Genomic DNA, 23,965 nt, shown 5'->3' with positions numbered 1-23,965 from the left:
GGTTCCTCTCCCCCCACCCCTACCCTGGAGGAGCCTGTCCCACCCCAGCCTTAGCCCCTCTCTCCTGAGTCCAGGTCCCCCAGCCACTTTCTACCGGGCACCCACACAATCCCCACAATAGTCCCACTTGACAACCGGGGAAACCGAGGGCTCCCAGAGGGCGAGAACCCTTGTGCAGACACCCAGGCAGCAGGCAGGACCGGGCGCCGGAAGCCCCGCTCTGCCATTGCCTGGGTGGGTGAGCTGGGTCAGGAGGAAAAGGCCCCTGGCCTCTCCGGGCCTCAGTTTCCCCATATGTCCAACACGGGACACTGGGGATGGGGAGGTGTGGAAACAATCCCAGCAGGAGGCCCCAGAGTGAGCCGTCGGGAGATGGATGTCGCTGAAATGAGGACGATTAGAACCACTCAGCCGCTGTCCCCCGAGAGTGAGCATCTCTGGGGGCCAGAGTGGGAGCGTCTCTGGGGCCTCTGAAGGCAGCGGGGCCCGCTCCCCCCCACCCGCCCTGGGTCTCTCAGCGCCCATTTGGCCGGCTGCCCCTGCTCCTGGCATTTCCTGTTGATCCCAGCTCTGTCTTCCTTCAGCTTTTCTCAAGTTCCCCTTGGGAAAATACCAGGCTGCTGTGTCCGACCCACGACACTCGCTTCCTGGGGGGTGGGGGCTGGGGGAGCAGCTGGGAGGGCCCAGAGAGGACGTGGGGGTGGCCTGGGGGGGGCCTGCGGTACCCTTGGAGGGGCCCCAGAGAGAACTAGAATGAGCAGGTCTCATCCGGGAACCCCACGAGGGAGAGGCACGAGTCCGGCCAGCCGGTGACGTCCCAAGCCAAGGGACAGCCGCGGGGTCTGGCAGAGCCCGCGGTGCACGCCACCAGTCCCACGCAGGACTGGAGCCCGGGCAGACCCCGGAGCCCACAGAGGGGGGGGGGGCGAGAGGGCCCCGAGCTTCTCCAGGTGGCGAGAGGTCGGGGAGCACACGCCAGCCGCAGGGAACACCCCACAAGTTGGCCGTCCTGGGAACCGGGCGCGCAGCCCAGAGCGCAGTCGCGGTGTCCCGGGGGCATACGCAATGCCTCTGTCACAACTGCACTGTTCCGGGGGAGGTGGCACGGTCACACCGTCCCAGGAACGGGGACCAGTCCTGCTGTCACAAGCACCTCGTCCCCGTGAGTCCACACCTCCCCAGGGTCACACCACTGTTGTGCCAGGAGCTCGGGACGGTCACACCGCGGCCATCACAGGACCCCGGGAGATCTCGCTGTCACCCCGAAGCACACACGGTCACCCTGTTACCCTCGAGGGACACCAGAAGTCCAAGCGCAGCACACAGCCAAGGGGGCCACAGCAGGTCATCGCCTGAAGCCAGTGAGACAAAGCTCAGGACAGTCAGGGGACCCCCCCCATCTCCCCATCTCCTGAGGAGATAGGCCTCCCTCCTTCACCCCTGCTGGGACTCTGGGTCCCCTGTGGACTCGTCCCCTCTTCTGGGCAGCTCCTGAGCCCACCACCCCTGCTGAGAGGGACCTCAAACCAACGCCCCAACACCCAGAAACCCAACGTATTATTCCCAAGAGGCCCCCTGGATTTATGACCTCGGCTGCTGGAGGGTGAGTCCAGGAAAGCTCCTCCCTCCCGCCCTTAGAAGGACCCTGAGTCTCGGCCCCAGCAAGGCCTCTCCCTTCAGGGTGCCCCCAGGACACCCCCTAGCACGGTACCCCAAAACTAAGTCCCTCCAAAGGGGACCCAGCCTCGCCTTCCGTCCTGCACGGAGACGACAGAGCCCTGAAATTGTGCCCTCCACCGCCTCAGCCGGGGCGCAGCAGATACCACCCCCCCCCCCCCCGAGCGCCCCCCGGGTCCACCCCAGCACGCGCTCCAGTCCGGAGGCCTGGCCCCGGGCCGGGTCCCTGACGCCCCCGCGGCGCAGCCCACCCAACCCCCGCCCCCGCGGGTGGACCCCACCCGCACCCACAGCGCCCGCCCCGCGGCCTCCCCGCGCGCCCCTCCGCCGCGCGCTCGGCCGCCCCCCCGGGGTCTCACCGGCGGCAGCTGCCTCCGCCCGCGCCGGGGGCCCGAACCCGTGCCGTGGAAGGACGAGGGCCAGGACAGGCGGGACGTGCGCAGGCGGGCCGGTCGCCGGTGTCCACGGCGTCGGCGCGCTCCATGGGCCGGGGCGGCGAGCGCTCGGGCTCGGCGCGCTCGGCGCTGTCCGAGTAGCCGCGCTGCTGGATACGGATGGGGGTCCGCGGCTGCCGCCACAGGTGCTGGGGGGGCGGCTTCAGAGTGGCCTGGCCTTCCCTGGGCCCGGGCAGGGACAGCGACAGGCTCCTCTCCGAAGGGGCGGCCGGGGGCTCCATGGCGCGGGCCCCCCAGCGGCACCCCGGCCTCTCCAAAGCTGCACCCCTCTCAGGGGCGCGCCAGCCCACGCGCCCGGGGCCCCGCGGGTGGGCCCGGCCTCGGCGGGGCCATGGCGCCCCGGGGACAGACCCGGGGGCGCTGCGGGCCGATCGCCCCCGGGCCGGGCGCCGCGGCTTCCTGTCGGCGCCGGGCGCTCCGCTCTGTGCGGGGCTGCGCTCTCCGAGCTCCGCGCGCTGCTCCGCGCCAGCCCCGGCTCCCCCGCCCCGTCCCGCCCCTCCCCGCCCCCAGCCCTCGGCGGCTGTCAGCGCCGCCCCCCTCCTTCTCCGTCCGGGCCAGTGGGGGGCAGCCACCCAGGGAGGGGGGCCCTCCCCGCCCACGCCAAGCCCCGCTCCCGGCGGGGAGTGGGGCGCCGGAACGCGCCTCTCCCCAGCGCGCCCTGCCTCGCCGCGGCGCGCACGGGCGCGAAGGAGTTAAGCGGTTAATCCGAGCAAGGAGCAGACTCTCGACTGGCTGCTGGGGGTGTCAGTCAGTCTGTCCATCACGGCGGGGGCGGAGCCCGGGTCTGGCGTGTCCTCGCCGCTACCCCTGGCCAGGGGGAGCGCGTGCGGCGTGGGTCCCGGAACCCGGCGCGCGGCGCCCGCGCGGTGTGCGGGGGATCGCCGGCCGGCGCGCCCGACGAGGGTGACTGCGGGAGCCCGAGCGGCGTGTCGGCGCACGTGGCCCCTGGCGAGGGTTGGCTTGTGTTTTCGGTGCCGGCTGGAAGTGTGTGTGCGCGCACGTGGTGGACTGCCGCGATGTGCCCGGTTCTCCGGATTTCACTGTGTGTGCGTGTGTGTGTGCGCGCCTGGGGGTGGAGGATGCGCGCGTGTGCCGCCCGGTCGCACGGCGTGCGCCCTGCGGAGTCTCCTCCGGTGGCCTTGGCGCTAGGTGTGCGTTCCCACGCCTTTTGGCTACGCGTAATAGTCGGTGCGTGCTGGCGGCCGGCGTTGTGCAAGCGATTTGGCGTCGGTTGTCTGGGTATCTCAGGGCAACCACGCGTGCTGGTGTGTGTGTGGTCAGCCTGCGGCCGCTTTGGGGTGTGTCCCCCTCTGGTTCCCGTGTGGGCCCCGGAGGACACCCCGTGGCCACTCCCCGGGCTGCCCGCCCACCGTCCCAGTATCACGGCCTCTTCAGGGAGCGCTTCTGCAGGAGGTAAACTGAGGCAGGTCCGGGCAGCCGCGCCCCCGTGCCCTTTTCAGGCGAGTAAACAGCCGCGCCTCCTCCCCGCGGCCCCCGCGGGCAGAGCCCCCCTTCCGGCACCTAAATCGGGAGTCGCCGTGACTCACGCTCCCGCCTCCCCCAGCGCCGCGCCGAGCAGCTAGCGACCGGGATCCGAGCCCCACCCCCCACCCCCCCGGCCGGAGCCGAGACCCCGGGCCGCCCCCCCCACCCCGGGGGCCAAGCCGCCCTGGGTCCGGTCCCCGCTGGAGGGCGCGGCCGGGAGCCCGGGCCCCGCGCCCCGTGCGCCCCCCTCCCACCGGCTCCCCGAGACCCGCCGCGGCGTCTACCCTCGTCCTCCCTCCCCCCCCGCGCTGCTCTCATCAAAAAAAAGAAAGAAAGAAAAAGAAAAAAAAAAACCTGCCCGTCTCCAACCCCCACAGCCGCTTTTCTCCCTGCCGGAGGGGGCTCCGGGCGTGGGCGCACGTAGAAGGGAGCAAGTGCTCGTCCCCCACTTCAGCAGCCGCGGGTGTCCCAGAGGCCAGAAGTGTGCCCCCCCAAGGGCACCCTTGAGGCTTCTGGGGGGGGAGGTTTGCAAAGACGGAGGGTCCTGGGCTGAGCCCGTTTTCCTGGGGGAGGGGGCGCAGGAGGGCTGCAGCGTTGGCGGGGCTCTGGATGGAGGATGGGTGGTGACCCGAAAGGGGCGGCATGTGGGGGGCCAGGCCGCAGCTGGGCTGCAGGAGGCGGATGCGAGGCAATGGGCCAGGGTTGGAAGTGCGGCCTGTGGCCTGAGGCCGCGCTGGCTAAGATTCCAGCAAACCAGGCAGAGGCTAAAGGCGCGGTGGGGGGCGCAGGAAGTGGCCCCGAGAAGGAATGACAATCACTCCCTCCCCCCCTCCAATGATCCACGGTACAAGGACCCAAGCTGAGAACCTCCAATTGAGTAGACAGGCTGGGACGTGGGGGGGAGGCTACAGGGAGCAGTGGCCTGGGGACAGGAGGGGGGCCAGGCAGGGCCGCCCTGTGTCTGCCTTGAAAACTCATCCCAAGGGGGAGGGGAGTTGGGGTGCCCTCAGGAGACCCCAGGTGAAAAGAGCCAGAAAGCAGAGGGTGACGCTGGAGCTCCCAGGTGCCTTTCAGCTCTCCCAGAGAGAAAAGGACAGTTTTTGAAGGTGGGAGAGAAACTGAGTCCCTGCGGACGGGGGTGCTCAGAGGCCCAGCTCGGCCCAGCTCTGTGCATGTGGGGGGGCATCCCCCACCCCCAGGCTGCAGGGCCCCACCTCCTGTCCTCCTTGGCAGCTGCAAAACTGGAAGAAGGGGTTTCCTAGAGGCTGCCCGGGGGGGGAAGAAGGCTGGTCAGCTCCACAAGCCCGGCGTGGGGAGACTGTTTCAGGGGATTTTGCCAACACCTAGGGCGCCCCGGAGCCCCGCGGGACCCAGCCCGCCCCCGCCCCTCCCGGCCCGGCCCCCCCCTCCCTCCTACCTGTCGACCTCGGCCCGGGTGATGGAGATCCGTGGGGGGATCAGCAGCGGCAGCGTGGTGGGCCGTGGCGGCAGGGGCACCCCGGGGTCTGAGGGCTCGGGCTGGCACCAGCCCAGGCCGGGACCCGAGGAGAGGCGGCGGCGGGGGCGCCGGAGATCGGCCCCCAGCAGGTCGCAGCGGCCGGGCTCGGGGGTCTCCCGTGGCCTCTGGGGAGGGACAAGGGCAGCATGGGGGCGCTGGCCTGGCCCTGGCAGCTAAGGCCCTGTCCTCCCAGGGAGTGGCTGGTGGGGATAGAGGTCCCCTGCTCCCCCCCTCACCTCCGCGCCCTCGCTGACCCCTCCCACCGAGGGTCCCCTTCCACGCCTCCCGTCTGGGAGGCCCCCTCTCACCCATAATTTGGGTGGGACTCCCTGTAGATGTCTCAGACGTAGGGCCCTGGGCCCCGTGTCTGAAATCCAACACCTCACTATTAGGGTTTCTCCCCGCTCCTCCACGTCCAGGAGACCGCCCCCCCCCCTTCTTGGCCTTAACGGCTGTGCCCCCTCCCAGCCCTTCCATCTGAGGCCCCCAAGCCTAATTCCCCATTCGCGAAGCCCGAATGAAAGGGGGGTAAACTGAGGCACGACAGGGCGAGGCTTGGGGCACAGCCTTGGCCACCCCCCCCCAGCCCGCCCCCGCCTCGCCATCCAGGTCCAGCCGCGCGGCCCGGATCCCGCATCCCTCGCACCCTCGTCCCGATCCCGGCCACGGACAGGACACTGCGACTCCTCTTCATCGCGCCGCGGGGGCTGCGAGGGCCATGGCGCCCCCGGGGGCCTCGCCTCCTGCGGGACCAAGCCGGGGCATCAGCCCGCCGGCGCCCCGGGGGCTCCCTCTGCCGGCGGGGCCTGGAACGCGCCGCTCCCCCCCCCCAGCCCCGGGGGCCTCTCCCCGGCCGTGACGTCAGCGGGCAAATGACGCACCTGCCGGCGGTGACGTGGCCCGCCCGTTGCCCGGGCGACCGCTGACGCACGGCGGGGATCGGGGCGCGCCGATGCCGCGGCCGGCCGCTGGGGGCGCGGGCGCCCCCCAGCCCCCACCCTTCCTCCCGCGGGGGGCTTCCCCGGCCCGGGGATCCCGCAGCCGGCCACGTGCGGCGCGTGGTCCGAGCCCGGGGGCCGGAGGAAGCGGCTCGCGCGAGCAGCCGGGCTGGCGTGCCTGCACCCGAAATAGCTGCGAGGGTGCGGGGGCCGGGCACAGATGGGGGGGCCCGGCGGGCAGAGGCGCGCCGAGACAGACAGGACAGGCGCCCAGACGCGGCGCCCCCACGATGCCGCCGCCGCCGCGCCTGCTTCTGCCACCCGGGGCCACGCGTCTTGCAGATTGCTGCTGTGTGGCCAGGGGTCAGTGGCTTAAGCTCTCTGAGCTCCAGTGTCTCCACCACCCCCCCCCCCCCGTGAAAATCCCGAAGAATGAGTGAGCTCAGAGTATATTGCATTCGCACAAGAAGTGCAACTGCTTAATCAATGCCGTGAGCCTGAAGGACCCAAGTCAGAGTTCCCTGCTTCTCTGCTCGGAACCCTCGCATGGCTCTCACCTCACTCAGGGAAAAAGTCCAAGCCCTCCACCGGGAGCCCACCAGCCCTGCACGGCGCACCTGCTCCCTCCAGGTCCTCGTCTCCCACACTCCCCCTTGCTCACTGCTCCAGCCACACTGGCCTCCTGGCTGTCCCTGGACATACCAGAGAAGCACCAGCCTCAGGACATTTGCACTTGTTTCCTTCTACCTGGAACCCTCTCCCCCTAAATAGTCCGGGGCTCCCTCCTTCACCTCCTTCCAATCTCACCTTTTCAGGAAGGCTTTGGCTGACGTTTCTCACAGCCACCTCACTTAAAGTTGCAAGTCCCCCAAGCATTTCTGACCCCTCTATCCTGCTGGGGTGTTCTCCCCCCCACCCCCCACCTCATAATATATTTTGCAATTTATTTACTACTTTTATTTCCTGTCTCCCCCACCCCCATTAGACTCTTAGCTGCAAGAGGGCAGGAATATTTCGCCTACTTTGTTTCAAAGGTATTCAACAGTGCCCAGAATAGAACCTGGAACTTCCAATAAGCATTTGTTAAACTTTAAGTATTTGTTCGATATCTAGTTAATATTTTGAGCATGATCTTTATCAAGTTCTTAGCAGGTCTGTCATGGACTGCGTGCTTTGACTGCGTACTTTGGCTCTTATTTCTTTTTCGTACCTTACTGCACCGGCTAACATCTCAATTTGATGTCAACTAGTGGATGGGAATGGAAACATCATCTACCATGCCAGTGCTTAGCACTGGGCGCCTACCGGGTCCTCGATGGACGCTGGTGAACAAATGGATAAATGTCTAAAGTTCACCTCCCTCTTCTCAGGCAGAGGGAGCCAGCCCACATCCTGGCCTCCCCCTGCTGCCTTTTCTGCCCCCATCGAAGTGCCCATCGGTTCAGGACTGTAATTGCCTGTATTCCCCCACCAGGGAGGGCAAGACGCCCCATAGCCCTAGTCAGGCCCTGGCACACTGAATCTCCACCCCTGCTGAATGAATAAACAAAGGAATGAATGAAGCAGACGCAGGGAGAGAGGCACCCGGACACATTTGCCGAGAGATGTGTGTACTCAGGCAGCCACAGGGTCACGTGGTAAGATGCTCGGGCTCCAGAATGACCCTGACAAAGCCGTATTCAAACCCAGCTCGGCCGCTTATTTGCTGGGTAACCTTGGACAAGTTGCTCAGCCTCTCTGGGCCTGTTTCCTCCTCTGTAAAAGTCGGATAATAGTGGGACCTCCCTGATAGGGTTGCTGAGGATGAGGTAGAGCGGTGCATGTAAGAGTCTGGGCACGCTGCCTAGCTCATAGGAGGTGCCTGCAAAATGGTAGCCACTATCCTAATAATAATAATTATCGTTATTGTTGACTTATGTCACTATAAACAAACAGGGGAGACACCACTGCATTGAGCGAACTCGCCTCCTGTCAGCCCCCCTCCAACCCCACTGGGCTCCGCACTGCTCCTCAAACACTTCAAGCATATTCAGGCCTCAGGACCTTTGCACCTGCTGCTCCTTCTACCGGGAAGACAAACCTCACCTATCTTGTGCTCCTCTCACCCCCTAGACCGCCTGAATCTGCATCAGCCGGTGGTTGGTTTGAACTTGTAACAGGCCAACAGCATGACTGCCTTATCCTCTTCGTGAATTCTGGCCTGTCCGTGGCTTAGGACCTGTGGCAGTGACCTTGATCTGTTTCTCTGCTGGCTCTCTAGGACTTAAGACCCTCTAGGGTCCTCACCAATATTTATTGCATGAATGAATGAATCTGCCTGGATCCTTGACCGCCTTCAGCTCTCTGCTCAAAGCCACCTCCCTCTGGAAGCCTTCCAGGAGATGGATTCCCGGCCCCCCCGCTGTCACTCTCTGCCCCTCGCCCAGCTTTGTTTCTCTTCTCAGCTCTCGTCCCCCCCCCCAGATATATCATACATTGCTCTGTTCCCCTGCTCCCGAGACCCCTCAGGTCCACGAGGGTGGGAGATTTTTGTTCTAGGCTAATCGGGGGCTGGCTTCGTGAATGTGTGGCCCCTGTGGTGGCACAGGCGACACCACGGTGCTCGGAAGGGCCTGCGCTGGGTTTGAAACTCCTCTGTCGCCCTGTTGGAGCCCTCAGGGATTTTGAACAAGGGACCCTGCGTTTTCCTCTTGGCCCGGGGCCCTGCACACTCTGTCGCCCACGGTAGGTGCTCAGAGCGAGGAAGGAATAGGTGATGGGAAGCTGGCAGCCCTAGGGAGAGAAGCAGAGCCTGGCGTGCCAGCTCTGTCCAGAGAGGCATGCCCTCTTGCAGAAATCAGGCACAAAGCACGCCGGCCCTCCCCTCCCCGGGGCTGCAGCCTGACCAGGGAGGGGCGTCCAGATGGCCGGGCAGGTTGCTCTGGACAGCTGGCACCGGGCTCCTGCGGAGAGAGCCTTCCTCCCCTGCCCAGACAGGCAGCACCATCCACAGCCACCCAATTGGAAACCACTGGCCTGGCCTGGTGCCTCCAACCCCGGCCCACCCACCACCACTCTCAGAGGAAGTGGGACAAATGTCCCTGCCGCCCCCTCCCGAGCGTGCCCTCCTGGAGAGGGACGATAACCGCCCAAGCCCATGCACGTCTACGCGTGGGAGACTTTGGACACAGGTGGGCAGGGGGCACGGAACCGGTGGAACTTTCTAGAAGCCCGAGTGTTGCAGAGTTGAGACAGACCGTTACCTGCCGGAGTGTGTGTGTGACAGGGCAACCCCACATCTGTCTGGGCCCTGTGGGTGTGGGGTTGGAGGTACCCCTTGTGTGACCTTGCCTGGATATGGGGGGCGGGGGTGGGTAAGGGGGCTCCGTACGTGCAGCTGCATTGACGAGCGGGCTATCATGATGGTTAGAAAGGCAGATGCGGGTTCAAATCTTGGCCCCCCGCGGCTATGTGACCTCAGGTGTGGCATTTGGGTTCTGGGTTTGACAGTTTGTTGGTATGACGACGTGTGTGTGGTTTGAGTGTGGGCGAGCGTGTTTGAGGAGTCGTTCAGATCCTCGGGGACCCCCAGTTTTCCTCTCCTGTTACAAATCCTCTATTTCCATCCCAGTCCTCATCACAATTTGTTATTATGTATTCATTTGTTCCTGCCTGTCGCCTCTTTTCGATTTCCTCCACTAAATGTCAGCTCCGCAGGGACAGGAGCTTTGTTTTGTCCACGGCTGTGTCCTCAGCACCTGGCGTAGAGGAGGCCCTGGATAAATATTTGAATGAATGAACAGGGCTGGGTCGCCGTGGAAGTGTGGGGATGGGCAGGCACTGGCTGTCCCCTGACCCCTTCCTTTCCCAGCTGTTCACAACATGCCTTCAGGCTCCCACCCCGCTGACCTACCCTGTCCACCTCTTAGGCTTAGGGACTTAATCATCTCATCTGTAAAATGGGAGTGGGCTTGGATAAACCCCGGTCTGATGTAAAGTGCTGTTAACTTAGTTTTCCTCTAATCCCCCCTTTATTTATGGTGCCCCAGCTCTACGCAGACCTGGCCCTGCCCTGGCGGAGCTCGGAGAACAAGGAGGGTAGAGGTACCCCAGAAACCCCACTTAAACCGGAGGCCCCTCCCCTGCTTCCCCCAACTCTCGAGGCCAGCGGGGGAATTTTACGCTCACGGTCTGAAGGCCCTCCGTTCCTTCTCGGTTTACCCCACTCATCTTGCTCCTCCAGTAGAGCTGGGACCCTGGCCCTGTTTAGGGCCACTGGCACCAGAGACGGATCTCCGCGCCCCGCACACAGTGGGCCCTTGGGAACTAGGTACAGGATGAGCTAAGGAAGACCTACTGGAGCCCAGGGAGACGTGGCCGGCACGACCTCACACCCACTGTGCAGATGAAGGAGTTGAGGCTCGAGAGTGCAAAGCCTTTGCCTGGCTCCCGCTGCAGCTAAGTGGCGGGAGGCTGTGGGGTGCAGCAAGGAAGCATCCCTCCAGGAACAAAAAACCACATCAGGGGGCGCCCTGATGGGAGGGGGTGTGAAACAGAGGGACAGTGCTAAGCAACCCCGGGGGTTCCTCTCTTGCTCTCTCAGCTCCTAAGGCTGGAAATTGCTTGGCTGGCAGGAGATTAGGAAATAAATGCTCGGGTTGACCGGGGAGCTCCCGGGCTGCCGGTCCCTAGTTCTGGGAGCTGGGGCTCCTTGGTACCCCGTTCTCTGCGCCGGGCTCGAAAGGCAAGGAGAGCCACCCCCACGTCCACCCTGCGTCAACCTGGGAATCCCCGGCATCTGGGGTCCTCCCCACGCACACACCCCGAGCCCGGCAGCGGCGCCGGAGCCCGCAAAGGGGGGGGGTGACCGGAAGAAGAGCCCCCCTCCGCCGCCAATCGCCCCTTTGCTCCGGGTCACGCACGGGCCCCCCCTCCCCACTGCAACGCGCAGCCCCAAGCTTACCTGGCCCCGGGGTGGGGGGGGGCTGGGGATGGGACGCCCCGCCCTCTCCGGCCGGGGGACGGGAGGGGGCGGGGGTGTCCGGACCCTTTGTTTGCCGGTGTCTGCGTGTGTGTGTGTGTCTGTGAGTGTGTGAGTGTGCGCGCGCGCCCGATTGCGAGCCCCGCCGGGGTGCGGGTCCGTGCGCGCGCGTGCCTGGGCGGGGACGGCCGCGGCGCTGCTGGACTGCCCCAGCTGGGGGGGGAGGGGGAGGCGGGCTCGAAGGAAGGGCGAGGGGAAGCGGGGGGAGGATGCTTTTGTCTGGCCGGCCCTTCCCCCTCCCCAAGACGGGGGGGGGGGGGAGGGGGCTCGGCCCGGGTCTGGAGACCTTTTTTCTTCTTTCCCTCCAGTTGCCCACCCCCCCACCCCGCAAATCCGGGCAGAGGCGGCTGGCGGGAAGTGCGTCCCCCCTCCCTCCGCCGAGCGCCCCTTAATCTGCGATAAGCCTGGCCCCAGGCTGCAGCGGGGCCTTTGATCCCGGGATCAAAGCGGGGGTGGTGGTGGTGGGGGGGGGGACGTGAGGGTGCAGCCGGGGTCCCCGAGCTCAGAATAGGGCGGTTCTCGGGGCCTCGGGGGACGAAGGGGGCCCCTGGCAGAAAGGGGAGGGGGCTCTGAGCCGCCCCAGACTGTTACGCGGAGGGAACTCCCCCCCCCCCGCCCCTTCCCCCGCCCCGCGCCGGGTCGCGGGCCCTGGCCGCTGGCTCATCAGCGACACTCAGCGGCAGTGCGGGGAGACGCCGCGCACCGGCGCCCTGGAGATTTCGGGGGGGGCCGGGGTGATTCCAGAGAGGGTGTGCGCGCGAGACCCCGCCCTGGAGTGGTAGCACCTGGGGACGGAAAAGGGGCCTGGAAGGGGGAGGCTGGGGTCCGAGCCGGGGGAGCACCAAGGCAGTGCCCCCCCCTCCTCGCCCTCGACCCCGCAAGGGCAGGGTCAATGTCTTCTCTCCTCCCCCCCGCGCAGGAAAGGGTACCCCGCTCTCCAGGGTGACGGGGCGGACCGAGGCCCCGCCCCCTGCAGGGGACTCGCGCTGACGTCACTGCGGCCCGGCCCAGGGGACCATCCTCGCCTCCGGTCTCGCCGACTCCCCCCGCGCCCCTCTCCCGCGGCTGCCGCCAGCGCCCCACCCCCCTCCGGGAGGGCCTGGACATGAGGGGAGCCCGAGGCCGGAGCTCACGCCCGGGTGACCCCCCAGGAGGTGCCCAGCGCAGCCCCCCGCGCCGGGCGCGGCCGGGTTCTCCCGAGGGGACTCCCCGGCTGCGAGACACGTGCGCCGTGCCCTTTAAGGCGGCCTCGGTCGCCAGGGCCGCCGCCGCTGTTGCTAGGGATGTGACGTCAGGGGCGAGGCGGGGGCCGAGCGCGCCCCCGGGCGGAAGCGGAAGGGGCGGGGCCGCGCCGGCGCAGTCCTCCGCGCCGCCGCCGCCGCAGCCGGAGCGGGCCGGGCCGCCCAGGCAAGATGGTGGACTATAGCGTGTGGGACCACATCGAGGTGTCGGACGATGAGGACGAGACGCACCCCAACATCGACACGGCCAGCCTCTTCCGCTGGCGGCATCAGGTAGCGCTTGCGCTCGCCCTCGCCCCCTGAGCCCGCCCGGGGACGGACCCCGCCCTTGACACCTGGACCCCCCACCCCCCCGGCCTGGACCCCCGGGTGTCGCCCGGGCTCCCTCGAGTCACCTCCTGAGCCCCTGCCTCAGTTTACCCCCGCCGGTTATTGCGTGAGATTTCCTGATAGCCCCTAAGGACCCCTTCCCCAGAGTCTCGGTTCCCAGGACGAGCCTTGGGGACCCCCTCAGTCTCGTCTGGGAACTGCCAGGGCTCTGCCTGTCAGTCTCCGCTCTCAGTGTTCTGATTCTGTCCAGGGACTGGCCTCGACTGGGAATTCCCAATCAGATCCAGACAGCGAGCCGGTTTACTCCCACCCGAATAAGAAACCTACCCCGAGACACCCATTCCGGGCCTGGGACCCCAGACCCTCTAAGGTGCTCCGCCAGGGTCCCCCGTCCCACCAAGGACTGGGATTTGGAAACGAGATTTCCCTCCGGCCCCAACCGCCCGCTCCCCATCCTGCTGGAGCTCCGATTCCCGCCCCCTCTCCTCTAGCCTACTGTATACCGTTTTCCATGACACCAGGAACCCCGCCCCCGTGGCTTCCGGCCCGGCTCCCACCCAGCTCCAGCCCGCTGTAACTTGGGAGTGCAGCGCCCTGTCCTCACCCACCCCCAAGATGGGCCTCCCCGGGCGCTGGGAAATCACACCCAAGCCCCTGCCCCTGGACCCCACGTTCACCCTGCCCTCCCTGGCGCCAACCCGATCTGCCACATCTCCGATGCTGGAATTGTCCCTGCTCTCGCCCACACGCCCTCCCAGTCTGATTTTGTATTCATACCCCCTATTTTATCTACCTGCCCACAGCAGAATCCCCAAATCCAGATCCTAGAATCCCAAGTCTGGGTGACCCATGTCCTCCTGTCCCTCCCCTTGCCCCCAAAGTGCTCACAGGCAGCCCAGTGGCCCTTATAAGATATAAGGGTCTAACCTCCTGCTCCCCCAATTAGAGCTCCTGTACCCCCCTTACCTGGGCCTGTTATACTCCCAGAACCTTCTGGTGGGGAATTCCCCACTCTGCCCTCCCGTGCGGCAACTCCCAATGATTTATCCAGAAACTCCTGGAAGGGTGCTCCCCCATCCTTCTGCGGCAGCACTTTGGCCCCCAGTCCCTCTCAACCTTCTGTTCCTTAAAACTTGAGGTTCCGGGGTAGTGTACCCTCTGGGCAAGCCACTGGAGTGTAGTAAGAAAGTTCTGGCATTTCCCTTTTTTACCCCATGTAGCATTTTAAAAAGAAGTACTTAGGAGCGCCACAAAACCATAAAGACTATTTCAAGGAATACGTGTTTCTGTTACATAAAGAGGTTGCTCCTTGTTACTCCTCAGGAAAGCAGGTGCCTGCCAGCTGAGGTGCCCCTCTCCTGAGGCAGCCTCCTCCCTGGGTAGCTCACAACTTCTTCCTGTATTGCCGATGAGAGCCTCACGGCTTGCCTTAGTCTCAAGGGTCCCGTGGCGGCAGTGGCGAGGAGAGGAGGCCAGCAGCGGGGCTTTGCAACAGGCAATCTTGAATTCCCTTTTTTTTTAAAGACTTATCTTTTATTTACCACCACCCCCCCCAGTTGTCTGCTCTGTGTTCATTCGCTGTGTGTTCTTCTTTGTCCGATTCCGTTGTTGTCAGCAGCACCAGGAATCTCTGTCTGTTTTTGTTGCGTCTTCTTCCTGGGTCAGCTCTCTGTGCGTGTGGAGCCACTCCTGGGCAGGCACTTTTTCCGCGCTGGGCGGCTCTCCTTGAGGGGTGCACTCCCTGCGCGTGGGGCTCCCCTACGCGGGGGACACCCCTGCGTGGCAGGGCACTCCTTGCGCGCATCAGCACTGCGCATGGGCCAGCTCCACACGGTCAAGGAGGCCCGGGGTTTGAACCGCGGACCTCCCATGTGGTAGGCGGACGCCCTATCCGTTGGGCCAAATCTGCTTTCCCTACCTTGGAGTCTAATCCCAGCCCTGCCACTGGCCGCCTCACCCTGGAGCGGAGGGAGACACCTGTCAGAATGAAATGAGATTGGGTCCGCCTGGAACTTGGCTCCGGGTCTGGCCGGGAGTGTTCTAGAAGAGGCGAGAGGTTTAGTAAAAAGTTAGCCTGGCTCCGTGGGTCCAAGTGCAGGCCCACCCACCTAGCTGCAGATCTGGGCTCCGGCACCCCTGACGAGCTACATGACCTCCAGCGAGTTGTTCGTTCTCCCCGTGCCTCGGTTTCCCCAACTGGGACTATTACCAGTACCCACTCCGTAGGATGTTTGGGAGGATCTCGTTATTTAAAATCCGGAATGCGCCTGACCAGGCACGTAATAAAGCCTCTTAAGTTTTAGCAGTTATCATCATCACTATTATTTCGGGGACTCATTCTCATGGTGAAAGAATTCCAAAGCTTCCAGAAGGGACATTGGGACAAGCCAGCGCCCCCAGCCTCCTTGCTCCCCTGCCCAGCGACAAGCCGCTGGCGCTGGTTTCTCGCCGCTCCTTCCAGCAAGCCGTAGAGCAGCGAGAGTCCGTGAGCCTCAGTTTCCCCCTCTGTGTGGTCCTTCCTGCAGCCCTGGTTCCTGCCCTGCCCCCCTCCCAGTCGCGAGGCGTAAAGCCCAGGCCGGGCAGACGGCCACCCCCCGCCCAGTCCCCGGACACCTTTATTTAGCTGCGTCCTCCCTGGCAGCCGCCTGGAGAGCTCAGTGGCCACGTAGCAGAGACGAGCCGGACGGTCACTTCCTGCCGCAGTGTGGGTCTGGCTGTGACGGCAGCCGCTGAGAGACCCTCCAGGGGCGGTGGGAGGACTCCAGGGTGACATCGGCCCTTCGTGGACAAGGCGGGCGGCAGAGGCCAAGGTTCCCGTCACTTAACCGTCCGTGAGGTGTGGGTTCTCTCGACCCATAATCCACAGGGGAAAGGCGAGCCTCGGAGTGGGCTGTGCCCGCCCGCTCAGGCACTGGAGCTGGGCCCAGGCCTCCCAGCCCAGGACCGGAACCTGGGACCGGAGCTCCAATCGGGCACAGAAGGGAATCGCTGGTGACAATGACAGCGACACTGGGAAGCACAGTGGCTCTGGTAGGCCGCGTGCGTGCTGTGCCGGAAGCCTTGACAGGGCGTAACCCATCTTGTCCTCATGGCAATCCCGTGAGGTCCCGTGTCCCGGAGGGGGAAACTGAGGCACAAGGAGGTTTCAGCTGCTTGACCAAGGTCCAGCCACCCCCAGTTGGAGAGTGCCCCCTCAGGGCCAGAAACGGAGCTGAGCCCTTGAGGGACATTTTCTTGTTCGAGCCCAAGAGAGAAGGGGGGTGTCCCCCGGGACAGTGCGTGGTGACAGCAGCCAGCCCGGAAATGGCGCTCACACCGTCCAGCGTGGCTCTGGGCTCTTAACTGGCACAAGCTCCGTGGCCTTGCCCAGTGCCGCCCCGCGAGCAGGCGTGCTGGGTTACCTCTGACAGACGAGGACACCAGGGGTCAGAGAGTGAGGGGCACACGGCCAGTCCGTGGCCGTCGTGGGATGTGGCGACCCCCTGCACAGGGTGATGGCAGAAGGGTGGGTGGGACTCAGCGACGCCCCGGCCGGGGCACCTGGGGAAGGCGCTCGTCCGAGCTGGGGCCTGGGTGCGAGACAGGCGTCCGCCAGGAGAAGCAGAGGGCCTAGGGCTCTGGGAAGGGAGGGCGTGCTCGGAAGCCCAGAGGCCGGCGTGCGCGGCTGCGTGCGGGGGCCGGCCAGGGCCAGCACGCCCGGGACAGGAGGAGGCCGGGCCCAGCTCCCGTGGGACCTCTGCCAGCCGAGGGGCCCGGGGAGGGGCCGGGGGCTCCCATCCGAACCCCAGCGGGCCGGGTCGCGGCAGGCGGAGCTGGGGTCAGCTGCACTCGCTTCCGAGGCCCCTTCCGGCCCGGGTGGGAGGCAGCAGTGATGAAGATCGCGCAGGCCCTGTGGGGCGGGCTGGAGGGGGGGCCAGGGACTGGGGGTGCTGGAGCCGTGTGCCTGGGGGGAGCCCGGGGGTCCGAGCGCGACGTCAGTGCAAGCAGGGCCCGAAGCCTGGAGACGGGGCCGCATCCCGGCACTTGGGGCGCGGTGGAAGACGAGGTACCTGGGCATCAACGTCGGGGGTGGTGGCAGGAGGCCGGGGGACATCCGGCTGGGCTCAGGAGCGCACTGGCCTGGAGACAGCTGGGGGTGGGGGGGATCGGGCGCCATCCAGGTGCAAGGACCGGGGTGGGGGCGTGAACTGAAGAAACACCTAGAAGGGAAAACCGTCCGGGCTCGGAGGCCGAGCAGGAGAGGAGGCAGGGCTGGGGGCAAAGAGTGGGGAGACCTGTGCTAAGGGGGGCACAGCAGAGGGCCGGGCTCTGGGGGCTTAAGGCAGGAGGCGGCTTTGGGACCCCGAGTTGGCTTGAGGGGGCTCACGGGCGGGAGAGAGTGGCCGCAGGAGGCTCCAGCGAGGGGTTCGGCAGCCTTACGTGGGGGAGAGGCTGGGAGGCGAGCCCAGGAACGAGCCCCATGAACCCGCCACCCTCCCCAGCTCCCATTCCTTGGAGGGGGCCGGCTCCCAGCCAGGGGCCAGGCTGGGGTGGGGCTGGGCCATGCGGGGGGTGGGGGGGGTGACGCCGCCCCACAGGCGCCCGGCACAGGACCACGGGGCGACCTCTGAGCCAAGACTGGGAGGCTGCGAAGCCGTAAGCCCTGTGGCGCTCCAGGCGGAGGGCGCAGCCAGTGCAAAGGCCCTGGGGCTCGCGGTGTGTGCAGAGAGGAGAGGCGGCCCGTGGGGCGGGGGCCGTGAGCAAAGGGAGAGTCGTCAGAGGAGGCAGGGTGGAGACAGGACGGAGGGTTCCGGGCCTGGCGGGCCGCAGGGTGGATGTGGGGTCCTGAGGGAGGTGGGAGCCACGGAGGGGTTGGGGCAGAGGAGGGGCAGGCCCCAACTCGGACGCAGGCAGTGGGGGACGGCGGAGCTGGGAGGCCGGTCCCCAGACGGGCCGGTGCCCGAGTGACGGGCCGCCCGCGTCCCCGCGCAGGCCCGGGTGGAGCGCATGGAGCAGTTCCAGAAGGAGAAGGAGGAGCTGGACCGGGGCCGCCTCGAGTGCCAGCGCAAGGTGGCCGAGTGCCAGCGCAAGCTGAGGGCGCTGGAGGTGGCCGAGGGCGCGGGCGGCGCGGCGGAGCTGGCGCGGCTGCAGGCCGAGGCGCAGCAGCTGCGCAAGGAGGAGCGCGGCTGGGAGCAGAAGCTGGAGGCGCTGCGCAAGAAGGAGAAGAGCCTGCCCTGGAACGTGGACACGCTGAGCAAGGACGGCTTCAGCAAGGTGGGCGGGCGCCGGGGGGGCGGGCGGCGCGCCCCGAGGCCCCCCGTGACGCCCTCCCCCCTGCGCCCCGCAGAGCATGGTCAACACGAAGCCGGAGCGCGCCGAGGAGGAGTCCGAGGAGGTGAGGGAGCAGAAGCACAAGAGCTTCGTGGAGAAGCACGAGAAGCAGATCAAGCACTTCGGTGAGCTGGGGGGGGCCGCGGCCGTCCCCCCCCCCGCCCCCCGAGGCCCCGCGCCCCTCACCGCCGCCCCCCCCCGCAGGCATGCTCCGCCGCTGGGACGACAGCCAGAAGTACCTGTCGGACAACGTGCACCTGGTGTGCGAGGAGACCGCCAACTACCTGGTCATCTGGTGCATCGACCTGGAGGTGGAGGAGGTGAGCGGCGCCGCGCCCGGGCCCCCCCACCGCCGCTGCCGGCCCCCCGCCCCGCGCTGACGCCGCGGCGCCCGCTCGCCCTCCGCAGAAGTGCGCGCTCATGGAGCAGGTGGCGCACCAGACCATCGTCATGCAGTTCATCCTGGAGCTGGCCAAGAGCCTGAAGGTGGACCCCCGCGCCTGCTTCCGGCAGTTCTTCACCAAGATCAAGGTGGGGGGCCCCCAGCGGGCGGGGCGGGGGCGGTGTCGGAGGGGAGCCGGGGAGCCCAGCCCCCCACCCCCGCCAGCCCGCGGCCCGCGGTCAGAGCAGTGGCCGCAGGCGGGGCCCTGGACGGGACTAGGAAGGTCAGGTCCTGGACCGACTGTGCAGGGGGAACCCGCGGGACATGGCGAGGGGCAGAGTCTCAAGGCCACCCCCAGGCTTTCTCCACGAGCACCCGGAGGAAAGATGGGGGGCCGGCGGGCTGGGGGACGGTCAGAGCAGTGGCCGCAGGCGGGACCCTGGACGGGACTAGGAAGGTCAGGTCCTGGACCGACTGTGCAGGGGGAGCCCGCGGGACAGGGCGAGGGGCAGAGTCTCAAGGCCACCCCCAGGCTTTCTCCACGAGCACCCGGAGGAGACGGGGGGGCCGGCGGGCTGGGGGGCGGTCAGAGCGGCGGCCGCAGGTGGGGCCCTGGACGGGACTAGGAAGGTCAGGTCCTGGATCGATTGTGCAGGGGGAGCCTGCGGGACAGGGCGAGGGGCAGAGTCCAGACCACCCCCAGGCTTTCTCCACGAGCACCCGGAGGAGACGGGGGGCCGGCGGGCGGGCTGGGGGACGGTCAGAGAGGCGGCAGCAGGTGGGGCCGTGGAGGGTCAGGTCCTGGACCAACTGTGCAGGGGGAGCCCGCGGGACATGGCGAGGGGCAGACTCTCAAGGCCACCCCCAGGCTTTCTCCACGAGCACCCGGAGGAGACGGGGGCCGGCGGGCGGGCTGGGGGCGGGCGGGCTGGGGGGCGCCTGGGGCAGCGAGGAGGCGGGCCCCCCCCCCGTGCGCGCCATCGGCCACCAGCCCGCGCCCCCGCAGACGGCCGACCGCCAGTACATGGAGGGCTTCAACGACGAGCTGGAGGCCTTCAAGGAGCGCGTGCGGGGCCGCGCCAAGCTGCGCATCGAGAAGGCCGTGAAGGAGTACGAGGAGGAGGAGCGCCGCAAGCGCCTGGGCCCCGGCGGCCTGGACCCCGTGGAGGTCTACGAGGCGCTCCCCGAGGTGCGGCCCCAGCCCCGGCGGGGGAGGGGGGGGCTCCCCGTCGCCCGGGCGCTGACCCCCGGCCCGCCCCCCAGGAGCTCCAGAAGTGCTTCGACGTCAAGGACGTGCAGATGCTCCAGGACGCCATCAGCAAGATGGACCCCACCGTGAGTCGCCGCGCCCCGGGGGCCCCCACAGCCACCCCCCGCCCGGGCCTGCCCCTGTCCCCCCCGTGACGCGCCCTCCCGGCTGGTGGGGGAGGAAGCGGGCCTGTGGCCCCACGGTCTGCTGCACCGACTGGGCACCTGCCGTGGGCCCGGCTCTGCTCCTGGGGCGGCCACGAGGCCGCGAGCGCCCGTCCCCGGCGATTGTCCCCGCGGCCGCGTGTGCCTTTGAGGCCAGCCCACCTTTGTCTGCCCCTCGAGATGCTTCCGCCTGGCCTCAGTCTCCTTATCCAGTTTCTCACTACGAATGCACATAATGCATACGGGAAACCCTGGCCGTCGTGACTGGGTCCAGCGGCGCTCTCCTGGTTGTCACGGGCTTGCAAGTTTTCTTTTGAGGTTCCGGGGTACAGGGACTGAACCCGGGACCTCCATGTGGGAAGCTGGTGCTCAACCGCTGAGCCACATCGGCTTCCCCGAGTGGGTGTTTTCGTTTGTTGGCTTGTTCTGTTTTTAGGAGGTACCAGGGATCGAACCTGGGACCTCATGTGTGAGAAGCCGCCGCTCAACCACTTGCACTACATCCACTCCCTTGAGTCTCCCCCCCCACTGTTGTCTGCTCTCCGTGTGCATTCGCTGTGTGTTCTTCTGTGTCCACTTGCATTCTCGTCAGCGGCACCGGGAATCCGTGTCTTTGTTGCGTCATCTCGTTGTGTCCGCTCTCCGTGTGGGCGGCACCATTCCTGGGCAGGCTGCACTTTCTTTCGTGCTGGGCGGCTCTCCTTACGGGGCGCACTCCTTGAGCGTGGGGCTCCCCTACGCGGGGGACACCCCTGCGTGGCAGGGCACTCCTTGCACGCATCAGCACTGCGCATGGGCCAGCTCCACATGGGTCAGGAGGCCCTGGGTTTGAACCTCCTATGTGGTAGACGGACACTCTATCCGTTGGGCCAAGTCCTCTTCCCTCCCTTGAGTCTTAACAGACCTGGGTGCGACCCCGTTTCTGCCACGTGGCTTCCTGGCCGGCCACGCTGGTTTCCCCATCTGTGAAACGGGTCCAGGCGCAGAGCTGGCCCAGGGGTTTTAGGAAGCGTCGGTCAAATTTCACTAAACTCTGATGAGTGTAAATTTAAAGCACAAGTGTAGCTTCTGGACCCACTGCCTAGTCTTTGATAAATACGCTCCCTGCTTCTCTGATCGTCTGACCGCTTTTGCCATGTAGCCTCAGAGCTGAAAAGTTCTGGGTTGACTGACTGACTCACTGTGACAGAAACCATGTAGCCTGCAAAGCCTAAGATATTTGCTCTGTGATCCTTGACAGAAAAAGTTGGCTGGCCCCTGTTCTAGACCTATGCTACCCACCCACCACCACCAAGGTGGCTCCCTCGTCCATCTGCTCGTTGTTTCCTCTCACTTCTTGCACTCGTTGTCTGCTCATTGTTTGTTTGTCGTCTTTAGGAGGCACCAAAAACCGAACCCAGGACCTCCCGTGTGGGAGGCGGGCACCCAACTGCTTGAGCTACATCTGTTCCCTAGACTTACGCTATTTTGAGTACATCAAAACTAAGTAAAATTCCCAGGGCCCTTATTCTACCTCACTGGCCACATTTCAAGTGCTCCGTGGCCACGAGTGGCTCCCATGCTGGGCCTAGACCATCCCCACCCTGGCGGAAAATTCTTCCCGAGCTCGCGCAGGGGCGGGCGGGCCGCGGGGCAGCCCCGCCTCACCCGCCCTCCCCCGTTCTCCCCGCAGGACGCCAAGTACCACATGCAGCGCTGCATCGACTCCGGCCTCTGGGTCCCCAACTCCAAAGCCAGCGAGGCCAAGGAAGGGGAGGAGGCCGGGCCCACGGACCCCTTGCTGGAAGCCGTCCCCAAGCCGGGCGATGAGAAGGACGGCAGCGCGTGACCCGCCCCCGCCCGCCGGGGCGCTCCGCTCCCCCCTTCCCGGAAACAGAAACAGACACGGTCCCCCCAGCTCCCCGCTGCCTCTGCTCTCTCTGCGCCCCCGCCCCACCGCCCCCTGCGCTCCCCCGAGTCCCCTTTGAGCCCAGGGGCTCCACCGCCCGCAGCCCCCCGTCCTCCCAGCAGCACACGCCAAAGGCCCCGGGGGTCTGGGGAGGGGCGGGCGCCTCCAGGCCGGCCCCGTGGGGTGGGGGGCCCCCCAGCTGCAGGGGGGGCCGGCTCTGGGCACTGTCGGTCTCCTCGCTACACAGCACTGGTCGTCAAATAAAGGATTTCGGAGGCTCGCCGGGGCCGCCGGGACGGGCTGTCGGCCCAGCTCTTCTCTCGGGGCTGGGAGGGGGCCCCTGACACCCCGAGAGCCACCTGGGGGGGCGCCCCTTCCTCCAGCCCCTTGCCCTGCGTTCCCACCGCCCCCGCTCTCAGGACTTATCTTCCCTTCAGAGCCCACCCCCACGCCGTCTGCCCTGCCTGGGCACAGGGTCCCACCGTCCACCCAGGGGCGACGTGGCCTCCTCAGGCCTCAGTTCCCCTGTGGGGGGCTCGGCTCCTCCCCGGGTCGGGCCCCCATCCCCTCTGCCTGGCCCCCACCTCCTGGGCTGCCCTCTCCCTCCACTTCCGCCCCCAGCAGGTGGGCAAGGCCTGCGGGCCCCTGAGGGCACGACGCCCCTCTCCCGGGAACCTTCCGCGGCTCCCACCTCCAAGCCCAGACTGCCCCATCACTTGGCCCCCGTCACCAGGGCCTCCTTGCTGTCCCTTGACCACCCAGAATGACCTGTATCAGCGGGTCCTCGGGCAAAAGCGCCCTGCCTCAGCGTCCAGGCTAACGGTGCCAAGTTCCCCCCGCAAAGGGAGGCAGGGACAGGGGCCGAGAGGACGCTGCGGGCCAACAGCGCTTGGCACCCGGGTGCTCGGATCCGGGGCTGGTCCCCCTTCCTGGAACCCCCTTCCCGGCAGCCCTCAAACGGGGTGCCTTCCGAAGGCGCAAGTCGCTATTTCAAGCCCGGAGAAAGGCTCCCAGAAAGGACCGGTAAACAGGCACCTGCGAGCTTAAGGAACGTGCCCCCAAAGGGCAGCCACTCCGACCGCTGCTTGTCGCCCGTGCCTGCGGCTCAGGGCCACCTCCTCTGTGGCGCCTTCCCAGCGGCGTGGAGCGCCACCCCTCCCCCACCTTGGGTGCCACCAGGGCACAACGCGGGCCTTTCCCATCCCTGCCACATCCCCAGCGCCCGGAAGGCGCCGGGCACGACTTTTGCCAGAGTGTCCCAAAAAAAAAAAAAAGGGTCACGGGAGGGCCGTTGTGTGCGCACCAGTCAGCAGCAGGGGGCGACGTTGAGCTGCAAAACCGAGTGGCCGTCCCTAAGGGCTTTGTGGAAGGCCGAGCACAGCCGGCCAGCAACCCCAAGATGGGATGATCCCCACCCACCAGCCGGGATCAGTGATTTTTCTCTTCTTTTTTTTTTCCCTTTTCATTTCAACCAAGTGGACAATATGACGTGCAGTACGTGGACAAGACTCGTTCCACCTTTTGCCCATCGTGACTAAGGCTGCAGTGAACGTCGTTGTGTATCTGTCTGAGTTCCTCGCTTGCAGCTGTTTGGGGCATATGCCTAGGAGCGGAATTGCCGGGTCGTATGGTAAATCTATGAACGGCCAAACCATTTTACATTCCCACCAACAACGGACCAGGCTTCCCGTTTCTCACCAACACTTGTTACTTTCCGTTTTTGTTTTGTTTTTATTTCATAATAAGCCATCCCAGGGGGTGCGAAGTGGTATCTCCCGGCAGTTTTAATTTGCATTTCCCTAATGGCTCACGGTCTTGAGGATACCTTCATGCGCTCCTTAGCCATTCAAATATCTTCTTTGGAGACAAGTCTTCAAATCCTAGGCCCAGCTCTTATTGGGGTGTTTGTCCTTTTGTTGATTTGTCAGAGTTCTTTGTATATTCTGGATATGAAATCCTTATCAGATACATGGTTTCCAAATATTTTCTCCCGTACCATAGGCTATCTTTTCACTTTCTTGAGAATGTTCTCTGATGCACAGAAGTTTTCAGTTTGGATGAAGTCCCCTGTATCAATTTTTCTTTGGTTGCTTGTGCTTTTGGGGTAGAATCTAAAAACTCATTGCCTACTCCAAGGTCCTGAAGTTATCTCCCAATGTTTTCTTGCAAAGTATGTGATAGTGTTAGCTCTTGTATGTAGGTCGTTGATCCATTTTTAACTAATTTTGGTTTTGTCGGGGTCCACATTCATTCCTTTGTAGCTGGATTTCCAGTTGTCTTAGCACCATTTGTTGAAGAGATGATTCCTTCCTCGTTGAATGGACTGGC

The 23,965-nt window shown here is 65.6% G+C and overlaps 2 protein-coding genes across 2 annotated transcripts in view; one reads left to right on the top strand and one right to left on the bottom strand.

Annotated features, from left to right (window-relative positions):
• Positions 1-2,368, bottom strand: part of PDE4A (phosphodiesterase 4A) — a 42,940-nt gene extending 40,572 nt beyond the window's left edge. Inside the window, 3 exon segments of the mRNA XM_058290517.2 lie at positions 2,037-2,063; positions 2,065-2,122; positions 2,125-2,368. Coding sequence (XP_058146500.1) covers positions 2,037-2,063; positions 2,065-2,122; positions 2,125-2,353 — 314 coding nt within the window. The 5' untranslated portion in view covers positions 2,354-2,368.
• Positions 2,369-12,429: 10,061 nt separating this feature from the next.
• Positions 12,430-21,938, top strand: CDC37 (cell division cycle 37, HSP90 cochaperone). Its single transcript, XM_058290146.2, has 8 exons — positions 12,430-12,587; positions 17,616-17,897; positions 17,971-18,079; positions 18,159-18,274; positions 18,363-18,485; positions 19,343-19,525; positions 19,600-19,671; positions 21,422-21,938. The coding sequence occupies exons 1-8, from the start codon at positions 12,486-12,488 to the stop codon at positions 21,575-21,577; spliced, it is 1,143 nt and encodes a 380-aa protein (XP_058146129.1). The 5' UTR covers positions 12,430-12,485; the 3' UTR covers positions 21,578-21,938.
• The last annotated feature ends 2,027 nt before the right edge of the window (positions 21,939-23,965 follow it).

This window comes from Dasypus novemcinctus, chromosome 30, assembly GCF_030445035.2.
Source record: "Dasypus novemcinctus isolate mDasNov1 chromosome 30, mDasNov1.1.hap2, whole genome shotgun sequence".
NCBI classification, from domain to species: Eukaryota; Metazoa; Chordata; class Mammalia; order Cingulata; family Dasypodidae; genus Dasypus; species Dasypus novemcinctus.
The sequence above is the reverse complement of the archived record's forward strand: the minus strand, read 5'-3'. Positions and strand labels throughout refer to the sequence as shown.

Coding starts and splice junctions, on each gene's coding strand:
- CDC37 (XM_058290146.2), top strand. CDS start 12,486: ATGGTGGACTATAGCGTGTGGGACCACATCGAGGTGTCGGACGATGAG. Junction 18,275..18,362: donor TCGACCTGGAGGTGGAGGAG/GTGAGCGGCGCC, acceptor CGCCCTCCGCAG/AAGTGCGCGCTCATGGAGCA. Junction 19,672..21,421: donor TCAGCAAGATGGACCCCACC/GTGAGTCGCCGC, acceptor TTCTCCCCGCAG/GACGCCAAGTACCACATGCA.